Source organism: Cupressus sempervirens, chromosome 1 (assembly GCF_028749045.1).
Source record: "Cupressus sempervirens isolate cs-2001-9-10 chromosome 1, ASM2874904v1, whole genome shotgun sequence".
In the NCBI taxonomy this organism is placed as follows: domain Eukaryota; kingdom Viridiplantae; phylum Streptophyta; class Pinopsida; order Cupressales; family Cupressaceae; genus Cupressus; species Cupressus sempervirens.
The window spans coordinates 201258751-201271877 of NC_143118.1; the positions used below are offsets into that span (position 1 = coordinate 201258751).

Below are 13127 nucleotides of genomic sequence, written 5' to 3' on the forward strand. Positions count from 1 at the left end.
CATAATAGGTGGTTAGCCAGGCGTGAGTGGTCTCGGTTTTGCCTCCAGTGCATCATTGGGGATCATCCGCGTCGTCGCATCCAAGAACAGACCAATAGCATAATGTGGCATAGAGAACGTTTTGTGCTGCAATGTCATAAACTCTAACACCCGTTCGGCCAGTAATACTGCCCAATCATATACCTTGCCGTGCAAGATTTCGTTCATCATGGCTACATGGGGGAAAGAGATATCTAAAGCGCGGTTCGAACCTGTGAGGCGGCTTTTCACTATGTCCATCAAACAACACCAATGACCCTCTTGAATATTAGATTTCTTTAACCCTCTGCCCTTGGACGTGTCTGAAAGAGCCTCCTGTTCCGCCTGCGAGAGGTCTCCGCACACAAGCTGTATCAACTTCAACTTCACTTCACGGCTCCACTTTTTTGGCTTGCTTTCTATTTTTCTCCCGCCCTAAGCATGACCAGGTATGCCAAATACCCGTGTAAAATCAGCTGGTTTGAATGATACTACTAATTTTTTCAAACGTATTGGTTCGAGAGAACTTGTCATACATTTCGATCATAATGCGCAAAAACCCTTTGTAGTCTTTAATGCAAAATACTGGCATTTGCACTACCCATTCTACCTAAGGTTTCCAGATACTAGCCTTCACTTGGTGGTTGTTTGGAGTCTCCTGCCACCACTTCCGACACTCTACACCATTTAACCCTTTGAATGTAATACTTTGTATTGTAAGAATGTCTCCCGACTACTTCGGTTGCTTTGCTTTCTTCTTACTTGCACCTGCACTAGTCCCTGCATAGGTCCCTCCTGCTACACGAAATCCAGATGGTAGTGTCTTCGCGTTCCTGTTCATGGCAGTGTCTTTGTCTAGTTTCCTCTTCCAAGCCCTCTTTCCAACTGACTGCATAATTGTCACTCCTTTGTCGTTTTGTGAATAAATCAGAAACCGTTAGGGCAGTTGTTTTCCGTACACAACTTCTTTCACAATTTCCTATCTTACTTGGCGTTTGTACTATACGACTTCCTCCAGCTTAGTGAAGTACGGCTACAGTTCTTTCACCTAGTCGGCTCCTCCTAGTACAACTTGGCTTAAACACTGATTAATCTTGATCCTATATTCAATTCGTGTTGTACGGTCTCTTGTGTTAATATGAAATACATCTACTGCTTTCTATCCTTCCTTTCCTGTCGTAATGTATGGCATCCATACTGTTGCGTTTTATAACTGTGCACTCTCCTATCGTATGGTCCTCCTTCACCTACGGTCTTCCTGACTTTGGTTCTGCCGTACGGTCTCAATATGCCGATTGGAGGTGTGTCAAATTGCTTCTGTCTATTCCCGTACGGCCGTACGGTGTTTTAAAACCGACCTACACTTGTATTTCTTTTCTTCAACGCTGTACGATCCATAGTATCTGCTTTTTGATGTCAAACATTCTCCTAGTTTATTCCGTACAGTGTCTTCCCTTCTACTTATGAATGTATTTCTATATGTTGCTCCCTATTGGCTGTACAGTATCATCGTACAATCTATAATATCTGACGTCCTTGGCTGTATGGTCTTCTTGGACTAGCCGTATGGTCTTTGGTATCTGCTGGTCTTTCTGCACTAGATGTACGATCTTCCTATAATGTGTTTTCCACCTAGCCGTAAAGTCTTAATTCTTCTTCCTGCATTCTCTTGCTGTACAGTCTCAAATGTTGTTTTGAAAATGTGACAAATGCCCTTTATCCCCATATGCATGTGGCTTTTAGTGTTCACCCAATAAGTCGTCTTGTCATCTAGGAAGGGCGTACGGTCTTCTAAACTTCTTCAAATACTGAATATTGTTCTATTATATCCTTTCAAGGCCGTATGGTAGGCCGTACGCATCCTTTTTAATACTTTTCCTCACTTTATTATTTTATTATTTTGCTTAAGCTATCTTTTCTTCATACTTCTCCTTTATATCTTATTACTTTAAAACTTAAAGGTTATTATTCGGCACTTTAAAACTATGTTCAACTTCAATATTTTATTCCTTATTATACATATATACATTATTTACAGTCATTTTTTTTCTTCCTCAATTGTTTGTCGGCGGGGGACCAATTCTTTCATGGTATATTTTTAACTTTGATCCATTTATTGCATCTGGTATTTCTTTTCCGTCCAGTGTCCACAACTTAATTGCCCCATTATATCCAACTTCCTGTATCTTGTATGATCTAACTCATTTAACTTTGAACTTTCCAGGTTTGATTTCATTTCATCCGTTATACTTCAATACTAATTGGCCGGGTTGAAAGTTGTTTAATTTTAAGTGCTTGTTGTGCCATGCCTTCCTCTTGTTTTGTGTCACTTTGATGGCCCACTATGCCTGCAGCCATCACTCATCAATTTTGTTCAAATTGTACAGTCTCTCCCGTAAGCTCTCCATGTCGCCTAATTTTTTCTCGATTGCTATCCTTAAACTCGGTACCATGAACTTTGTCGGTACCACTGCCTCCTATCCGTACATCAACTAGAACAGGGTATGTCTTGTAGTTACTTTATATGAAGTACAGTACGCCCATAGAGCGGATGGTAACTTTTCTTCCCAGTCCTCTCCCTCCACTACACAAAATTTTGTTCGTTGCTTTGGCTTTTTAGTTAGCTCTTGGATAGTACGGGCTCGATAATGAATGATAAATCTTGAATTCAGTGGTGAGCACACGGATAACATGGTTAACGTGTCCTCCCTGATCACTTGTCAATTGCAGTGGGATCCTGTACCTTGTAATAATTTGCTCATATATAAATCTTGTTGTGCTTGCTGCTGAATTGTCTGGTAATGCACGTGCCTCCACCCATTTAGTCAGGTACTTCGTCGCTGCCACAATGTATCGACACCTTCTTGTTTTACTCACCTTCAGTGGTCCAATGAAATCCAATCCCCATCTTTCAAAAAATTCTTGCGCTTGGGAGGGATTCAAAGGCATGAAGTCTCTCTTCAATGATTTCCCGACCCACTGGCATGTATCACATGCAACAACCCACTCCCTGGCATCATTGTATACAGTCGGCCACCATAATCCTACCAGAAGTATCTTTTGTACAGTTGTATCCGGCCCCATATGTCCTCCTGCTGGTCCTTCATGTGCTTCTTTTAATACTTTTGGAATTTCCTCCTCTAGGACGCACCGTCTTAGGATCTAATCTAGTCCCATTTTGTACAATAGCCCGTTGATTAACTAAAACATTAGGCTCCTTAGCACCAGTTTTTGTCTCTCATTTGGTGGCATGTCACTCGGAAATTGCCTCGTTGATAGATATTCTCCAATTTGTGTCTACCAAGCTAGTAATACTGTAACATGAAATAGCTGCGCATTTGGAAAATCATCATTAACTCCCTCAGGTGGCTCCCTTGATTTTATTCTCGACAGGTGATCTGCACTCACATGACTCTTCCCTGGCCGTACCACAATCTTGAATGTAAACTCCTGTAATAATAACAACCATCGACTTATTCTTCCTTGAATAATCAGCTTATTTACCAAAAGTATAACAGCGCTTGATGATCTACATAGAATACGAATGGAGTGGCCAACAAGTAATATCTAAACTTTTGCACTGCATATACCATCCCCAATGCCTCTTGCTCCGTGGTACTATAATTTTTCTCTGCCTTCGACAACAATCTACTTGCAAATTACACTGGATGGTCCAACCTGTGGTCACCTGTCTGCGCCAGTGTTGCTCCGATGGCATAATTTGATGCATATACATGAACATGAAATTCTTTATCCCAATTCGGATAGGCCAAAATTGGGGCCGTAGCCAACCTTGTCTTCAATCCCTCAAAGGCTTCATTCTATTCAGCCTCCCATTTGTAAGGTTCACCCTTGCAGGTGAGTTTGTCCAATGGATAAGCAAATTTTGCATACTTTTTAATAAATCTCCGGTAATAATTGATGTGCCCTAAAAATGACTTCACTTCCGACACATCCATTGAGGGTGGCATCTCTAAGATCACGCAGACCTTGTTTGGATCCGTCTTCAATCCTTCTTTACAAACTATGTGTCCGAGCAACTTTCCCTATGACACCAGGAACCTACATTTCTTCGGGTTCAACGCCAATCTTGCTCGTCTGCACCTTTCCATACATTCTCCTAGCACCGTTATGTGTTTGTCCTCTGTGCTAAAAATTGACCAATCATCTAGAAATGCCTTAAAACTTCCAACAAACATTTTATCAAATATATATAAGATAATCCTTTGGAAAGTCGTTGGGGCATTGCACAATCCGAACATCCTGTTGTATGCATATACCCCATCTTCTACAATGAATGTCGTTTTTAATTTATCCTCCTCAACGATGGATATTTGATTATACACTGAGAATCCGTCCATGAATGAATAAATTCCATGCCTTGCTACTTCCTCCAAAATGCTATCTATAAATGGTATTGGGAATGGGTTTTTAATAGTTACGACATTTAGACATTAGAAATCCACACATATTCTTATCTGTGTCGTGTCCTTTTTGAGGGATATCACGATCGGTGATACCCACTCACTTGTCTGCACTTTAAAAATGATTCCTGCCTCCAGCATCTTGTTAATTTCTTCCGTGACCTGCGTTGCATAGTTCTTATTCATTCGGTACAACCCCTTCTGCACAGGTACCGTACCTTCAATTAATGGTATCCAATGGACACATAGCTCTGGTGGTACTCCTTTTAAGTCCTTATATGTCCAAGCAAAAACATCCTTGTACTCCATCAATATTCTAAATGCTATCGCCTTCAACACTGAGTTCCAATCATCTCCTACCAGAATGTTCTTTGGATTTTCCTCATCACCCAAGTTCATTGTTTTCACTATAGGCTCTTCATACTTCATCGGTTTATCTTTACTAAATGTATGGGCTGGTGTTTCATCCACTTGCGCTTCTCCCTCCTTCAGTTCATTGTACTCCTTTGGGAACTCATTGCCTGCTTTTTCTTCCTCGATAGTCAACATGTTGCAGCTCGAAAAGACCTCATAATCTTCCATTTGCCAGTGTAGCAATCCGTTCACCGAATCTAGGTCGTCATCAGTTGACCCTCCTAATCTCAACATCCTTTCTTCATCTAGTTCCATCCTCTTTTTCCCTTCGTCATCATTCTCTCCTTCGCCTTCTGAGTCTAAAGACACTGCTTCTTCCCCTACCATTTGTGTATGCAAATCAATTATAAATCTCCTGCCTTTTTTTTCCATGGACAGGGTGTTCCGTTTCCAATCATGTTTTACCCTTGCTTGCACCAACCACCCCCATCCCAGGATGGCATCGTACCCTCTTCTCTTTAGTGGGATGACCACAAAATTCAGTAAAAATGGTTGTGTCCAAATTGTTAGCGGCTGTGCCATCAAAGTTCCCAACGGCTTTATCCCATGTTGATCTGTTGTAAGTGATTGGAAAGTAGGTGGCCATAGTGTTGGTTGTCCAAGCTTTTTCCAAATATCTTCCGGCAACATGTTCACCCCCAATCCTCCATCTACAATTGTATCTGTCAGCACAGTACCCAAAATGCCCATCTCCACTATTGCTAGGTGTCTTCCTGTCATAAGCGCCAGTAGCATCGGGTCTATTGTTGCCGTTGTTGTTTCCTTACTATCCTTTGCTTCCTCTGCACTCTCGGGGACGGCGTCATATTTATAATAGCCGAATGCAACTGTGGCATCATGAGAAGGTCATTTAGTTTAATCGGCACCTCCGTTTGCATTATCTGTTTCACCATGTTTTGTTCCGCCAAGTTTCTTTTCGAAGTTTCAGCAATGTCCTTTACTTGTGACTTCTCTACTTTTATCTGGTTTTCTATCTCTGTTTGTACTTTTTGTAACCTCTCCTTCTCTTCTTCTGCACTCGGATATTTTGCTTTCTTCGCCTATTCCTGTGTGGTCGCCAGTACCTTCTCATCACACGTTTCAATGCTTAATAGATTTATGCCTTACTTTGGACATTTTGAATCTTCATGGTCCTTAGGACCACATCATTTGCATAGTAGTTGTGGTGTCTCCTGCATAGTACAGTCCCTTGCGAAGTAACCCCAAAGATTGCATGCCCAGTATTGTATCATCGGCCGTCCACTCGCATCATACTATATTCTACTTCGGCCTTCATTGTTATTGTTTTCACCCCTTCCACGTCTGTTATTATTGCGATATCCACCTGAAGTTGCATCATTGCTCGTGTTATTGCTATTGTTGGATGTTTCCTGTGTTAGTAACACCTGCTGGTGTCCTTTTGCTTTCATGTTAAACGGACACTCTTTCAGGGAATGTCCCACCACCTGGCAAATGTCACAAAACTTTTTCTTCGAGCATGAGCCCTTTGTATGGCCATCCTCTTTGCAATTTGTGCACCATAGTTCTCCCTTCATTGTGTCTGGATTCTTTTTCAAATTCTTGAATTCTTTTATCATCCAAAGCATATCTTTCTATAATGCTCACACCTTCTTGTTCGATTCCTCATCGCTACTACTACTTTCCGAGGATGAATCATTTGAATCAGAGGATTTATGTTTTTTCTTCTTACTCGTCTTTTGTTCACTTTCTAAATCCATTGCACGAGTATACGCATCGGTGTATGACATCGGTGGTACTATTTTCATCTTTTTCAAAGCCGGCCGTAGCCCCTCCACAAACCACCATTTTTTCAAACCATTTGTCGGTTGACTTTCCATCTTTTTGACTAGTTCTTTTAGTCGTCTGGCATAGGCTCAGACTGTTTCATTCTTTCCTTGTTTAGTGCTATATATCTCTGCTACTATTTCATTATCGTCCCAATGCAATCTAAACTCTGCTATAAATTCTTTTTTAATGTTCTTCCATGTATTGAGTTTCTGAGGACTGGTGTCGAAAAGCTAATCTATTGCCACACCCCGCAGGGTCGTTAGGAATTGTCTGACCCAATTGTCTTCATCCGTCACGCCATTTGCCGTCCATATGGTTTCACACATTTTACAATGCCGGATAGGGTCTGCTGAACCATAATCGTGAAACTTTGGTAATTTTTCTTTAAGACCTGCCATTGTTACTTTCCTTTGATTCTGAGGCACTTGTGTACCCGCGCTGTTCTGAGCTCATGCGCTGGTTTGAACTCCCATGTTGTTCTAGACTCTCACACTATTCTGTATAATGGTCTTGTTTCCAACAACTGCGTTGTCTGGTGAAAGGTCTTCAAGTGATGTTGATGTTGTTCTATTCTCCGCTTGTATCCGTTCGTTTGGTGTATCGGGAACAAACAGATCACTCCACACTCGTGCTCCCTCGGCACTCTGAGCCGTGCGAGTTGCTTCCCTTCCGTTCGAACACTCTCCCCTCGGCGTATACATGTTAAGGAACTCCTCCCTTGTTTCCTCCACCAAATTTAAGCGTTGTTAAGTCTCCTCCAACAATTCTTCGGCACTCCTCAGCCTACTAGGTGAGTGCACTCCCTCCGTTTGTGCCTCTTCACCCCTTCGGTGCCCCTTAGCAATCTACTGAAGTCTCTGCCTGCGCTTTGCCTACTATGCTAGAATTAAAATTTCTTTTGTTGTACGTAGTTCATCATGATCTTTCACCTTATTCCTATCCTTGTTTGGCAAATTCGACATTAATCTTCATATCATTCCTTCGTTCCAGGTACGTCTGGCAATGGTGCCAAATGTTTACCGTACATGGTAAAAAGATCAACACATGTAGTATAGCATGATTCAATATAGAACGGATACTTTATTCATATATGCACTCAATGATTACAATCCGAATACAATGACTACAATGATCACAATGATAATTTCAAAGTCCATCTTGGACATGTACATATACCCTTCAGAAGGGGTGACTCAAGCATCACGCGCTCACTCGGATACTACTCTACCCGTCGGCTACACTTTACTAACAACACTCTTCTCTTCATAAAAAATGATGGATTTACTAACCAAATCAAACCTAGATGCACATTCCATGACCAATTTTAGACAAGGGAAGGTATGAGGGAAGGCCATCGCGTGTACAATTCCACTTTTGTAAATCTTCTTTGCTATGGGGGATTGTCCTTCCTTCAGTCTATCCTTTAGCTATATCATGTTCACTGTACCGATATTGGTATCAGTCATTTGCCTCATTTTCAAGAAAAAGGTGTTCTTAGGCATCATGTCTTCCTTGTCTTTTTTAGTATTCGTTCTCTTAGGGTTCTTGCTTGCACTAACATCTACCATCTTAAACATTTATTTCTACCCCTTCGTTCTAAGTGATATGGACTACCCTTATCGATCTCCAACCTTCTTTCTATCGATGGATTTTAACTTATTTTTGCCTCGCCAAATCCTATCACTACACTCATCAATCTCCAATCTTCAACCTAAGGGTGGGACTACCACTTATTTCTGCCTCTTTGTTATCTTAGGAAGGACTACACTTTTATCTCTTAACTTCATTCCTAGGGAGGTTTAGCTTATTTCTACCTCGCCAAGTGTCCTATCATGGAATCTACACTTATCTCTCTAAACTTCAACCTATAGATGGGATGATGAAGTGGTGGATGATGAATGCAAGAAGAACATAAGGGAAACAAAACCGAGCAAGAACAAGGAGTGGAATTCACCTTTAAACCAACCATCAGCTCTAAAATGAATTGAATTTTACCTCTACCAATAGCCAGGCTTTCTTTGAATTCGGATCAGACTTTAGGAAATCAAGCCTCTTGCGAATAAAATCTAAACTTTTTACTCCTTGAAACTACCCACACTTTGCCAAAAATCAGACTTTTGATCACATATTCTCCGCCAAATAAAATTACCCAGATTTGGTGCAAAATTCACAGCCTTTCTAGAGAAAATCAGGCCTCCACAAAATTCGCCCAAGCAAGAAAAAAATCTGAATTTGTTCCAAAAAAATCACCTAGGGCAGAAAATATTCAGATCTGCTCTCTTTTGGAAAATCACCAAACACTTGAAATCTGCCCTGAAAATCGCTAAGCACCAAAATCTCTTTGCAAAATCACCAAAGCATAGCAAATCTGCTCCTTTAAGAGAAAATCGCCAAGCGTGGAAGGCTGCTCCAAGGGAAAAAATCACCAAAGAGAAGAAGGTTGTGATGGAATGGAGAAATAAGAGAGGGAGGAGCACTCTTATACCACATTCCACTCACTCCTCCAAGCTGGCTGACTAGCACCTATAGGAGAAGAAAATTAAATTAGTATTTCATTAATGGTCCCAATTAAATGCCAAGCTAAAAGTAAATTTTGCCCATAGTGAAATTTGCACATTTAATTGCCGGTCAGGACCAAAATTGCAAAATAAAATTAAGAAAGCCTTGGAGATGTTAAAATTTTTTTATTTAATAGCGTTTTGATAATCAAGATATCATTAAAATCAGATTTAGCAAGCTAAAATCGATTTTCAACTTTAATTTACCAATCCTTTTTAATATTTTTAAAAATCTTAAAGGCAATTTCAACCAATTTAATGCAAAATTTTGCAATTTAATCCATTTTTTATTTTGCAATGCAATTTTTATTTTTTTTATACAAAAGATAAGCCATTTTCTAGCATTCAAAATCGATTTTTCAAATTTAATTTCACTATCACAAAATTTTCTTTTTCACCAAAAAAAAAAATTAAAAATTTTCCGAAACAATTAAATCTAAAAAATTTCATTTTGAAAATGCTAAAAATTATATAATTACATCCAATTTTCAAAATAAAATCCTCTTAAGTCCAAATTTTTTAAAAAATTGTATTGTTCAAACCATTGAAAAAATGCCGTTTTTGAGTTTTTGAAATTTGTTTGGCCTAAGGATAAAATTGCATGTTCCGGAAAATCAAGTTTCGCACTAGGTGAAAAAATAAATCCAACCACATCCCTTAAGGCGTCCAAGGTGTAAAATTTTCAAATTGAAAACTTTTGGACAACTCCAAAAACTTGCTAAGGCAACCGAAAAAATTCAAAAATCCACGAAAATTACCAAGACTTGCCCGAAAAAGGGGGTCCCCAAAAATTTTGGGGCAATGGTGTGAAAACCTCACAACAGTATCCTCCTCCCAAAAAGTCCTGCTGGTTCACCTCTATGAGCATCACCTAGATGGCGCAATGAGTGCAGAGTACTCCATTCATTCGAATCACTACTCGTAAAACATGGATCAATAAGTTTGACTCAAAACAGTTGAATCTTGATAGCAATATTACAATGTGACTGCCTGTGGAAATTATCTCTTCCTTATCCATGAACATATTTTTAACAAATGGAGAATTTTTGGTAATGATACATTTTTTAAATTTCTCAGAGACAAGAAGAACCTTGCTGATTGCTAGACAAGGGTCGTGCTATTAGACTTCGTTATTTAGTATGTTTGATAAAGGGGGAAAAAAAGAGAGAGAGAGCATTGAAAGGCTAATATGCGGAGTAACACATATCTTGCAAATGTTTTGTGGAAATGAAAAAGAAAGCCCTGGTAAGTTTTAACATCTGAAACAGTTGAAACAACAAATAACCAAGTACATGAGAATATTTTATATCACAAACTCTTTGTAACTCTTGAGTTCATTCTTGATAATGTTGTTATGATTAATGAATATTAACCTAGGTCCATTATCTGGAGCTTGAATAACTTTTATAATCTAGTTTTGATTCAAGTGTCGGACATAATCAGCAATGCTAAAATGACTTGTCAGATATACAATCACAATCCATAATCTTTAACATTAGGTTTTGTTAAGACCATTTATCACCATGTGATGCACACATTTACATCGTGGCCAGCAAAAGAACGAATATTTTAATTTAAAAAGCTATCTGTATAATTACTTCGCAGGTATCTCCGGCAAGCACTCAATCTGTTTCTCAACATGTCAATACTACTCAAAAGAACGCGGAGCCATGTGTACCAAAAAGTATTAGCGGCCAAGGTAGTTTATCTTTCAGAGATTTGTGGGCAAGTGCTATTAATCAACAAAGGTTATTCAAGTGCAAGTCTACATCTTTTACACGCGCTGGTTATTGATTAATTTTGTATTATGTTATGTTTAATTTATTGCTGCGTAGCTACCCTTGATTGTAATTTTTATACCATTCATGTAATCTGCAAAGTTGTCTAATAATGATGTTCAATTGGAATGCTGATTTTAATTTGATCTTTAGTGACCAAGATAAATAAGTGCGCGGCGAAAAATTTGTAAATAACTAATTTAATTTAATGGAGAAGCTTAAATGGTTAAAATGGTATGGCATTTCATGTTTTAGATTTCTCTTGGCTAGTTTGTTGAAGTAGGCAAGATAATTTGCAACATTTTTTTGCAATCTAAACTTGTATTGTTGGGAAAAGTTTAGTAGAATCAAATCATTGTTTTTTTCCATGATGGTGGACACGCATTATAAAGCGTGCTCTTCATGGGTATTGCTGAAATGTGCATACCCATACCACTTCCTATTTAGGTTTGTGTCCCTTGTGGTTGATTATTCTTAATAAAATGAGACATTCACAAGTGACATGCTCTTGTGCTTCACTTGGTTCATGTCCAAATCCCTACCCTATCAATTTTCTTCCACTTGCACTCGTTCCTTCCCATTTTCCACTTATGCCTCTTTATTGCACCCATTCCAGACATAAACATTTCCTTGAGATTATCACTTTGCTACCCAAGTTTATTTCCATGCAACTCAAGTTCATCTTACACACGGATTTGAATTTCAAATTCAAGTGCTAAATCTCTTACGCCTTCCTATCATCTACCATGAGCCAATCGAATACATGTTTTTGCAATATGTGACTATACCATGGTATTTAAATAAAATCAATGTGCCTTAAATTCACAAGGTCGAGTAAGCAAGGACATCAAGGTGAAGATCATTAGAAAATATTTAGATTTTTAAAGCAACCAAGCATCAAATCCACAACAAATATAAGTCATCTATACTATACATGCATATGTTTTTAATATTACCTGTGTTCCACGATGCTTCGGGGGCGAGGACAGGGAGACGAGTTTCGAGGACATTTGTTCAGCCAAAAATAGGGGACGATATTTTTTTAAAATATTTTGTGTCCGTGCTTTGATGCAATTTTTTAAAAGTATATTAAGATATTATAGATAGAGAAGGGAAATTGATTATTAATAAGACAATATGCAAATAAATAAATAACTCACAAGTTACAACAACAACAGAAGAGTATGTGCATGTGTTTGTGAATATATATATATAGAGAGAGAGAGAGAGAGGAGGGGGGGGGGGAGTGTGGGGCGTTAATAATTAATTATTAATAAGACAAATGTAAAAAATTTACAATTCATAAGTTATAACACTGCATTATACGTCATAACCATATAGTCAAACATCTAAACCATGGTCTATTAATATAAATATCAAAATCAAAATGTCTCAAACATTTATCAAAAACTTTCAAACATCAAAATATAACATGCTACAATCACAACCTATGAAACTAAGCATCATTCTAATTATCGAATATCCAAAGGCTCAAAATTGTCTTATTAGCTACCTCTCTCTTGGAAAAATGCATCATCCAACGAATGTTTAAATTGTAAAGTCAATGACCTTAGAGAGAGAGAGAGAGAGAGAGTATTTATTTATTTAATATAAGTTTTTTAATGTATACTTTTTTATATTATAATAAATATTTAAAAACTTAAACTAAATATTAGTTTTACAATATATATATATATATATATATATATATATATATATATATATATATATATATATATAGCATATTTAATAATGAATTTCATTGTCAATTATGTAATCACATATTTTATTGTCTGCAAGCACAAATTTGAGATCACCATTTTTCACATTGTGGCAAATGGATTTTGCTTGAAATTTTAATCTTCTAAATATTTATCACAATAATTTACCCCAACTCTTTAATCTAGATTAGTTTTGTGTTTTACGAAGATATTTATTTATGTAATCCATGTATTTTTATGGCAAAAAATTGGTGAATGTTACAAATCCTATACCTACTAGGGTCTTCCTTAGGGTTTTTAGATATGAATTATTTAATTTTTTGCTCTATTTTTAGATTTTTTTGATTTACCTTTAAAATGAGAATGTAGACTATGACTCATTATAGATTTGGACATTAATGTTAATGTTCTAGTGTCAATTTTATA

General features: G+C 38.0%; 1 protein-coding gene and 1 long non-coding RNA gene across 2 annotated transcripts in view; one reads left to right on the forward strand and one right to left on the reverse strand.

Moving 5' to 3' along the window:
* Nucleotides 1–11132, forward strand: part of LOC149576822 (uncharacterized) — a 190752-nt gene extending 179620 nt beyond the window's left edge. The window contains exon 8 of the mRNA XM_089820298.1: nucleotides 10808–11132. Within this exon, the coding sequence (XP_089676424.1) occupies nucleotides 10808–10996 (189 nt within the window). The 3' untranslated portion in view covers nucleotides 10997–11132. The remainder of the gene's footprint in view (nucleotides 1–10807) is intronic.
* Nucleotides 1–11993, reverse strand: part of LOC149576823 (uncharacterized) — a 188149-nt gene extending 176156 nt beyond the window's left edge. Inside the window, exon 1 of the long non-coding RNA XR_016362344.1 lies at nucleotides 11937–11993. This is a non-coding gene — a long non-coding RNA (uncharacterized LOC149576823). The remainder of the gene's footprint in view (nucleotides 1–11936) is intronic.
* Nucleotides 11994–13127: the final 1134 nt, after the last annotated feature.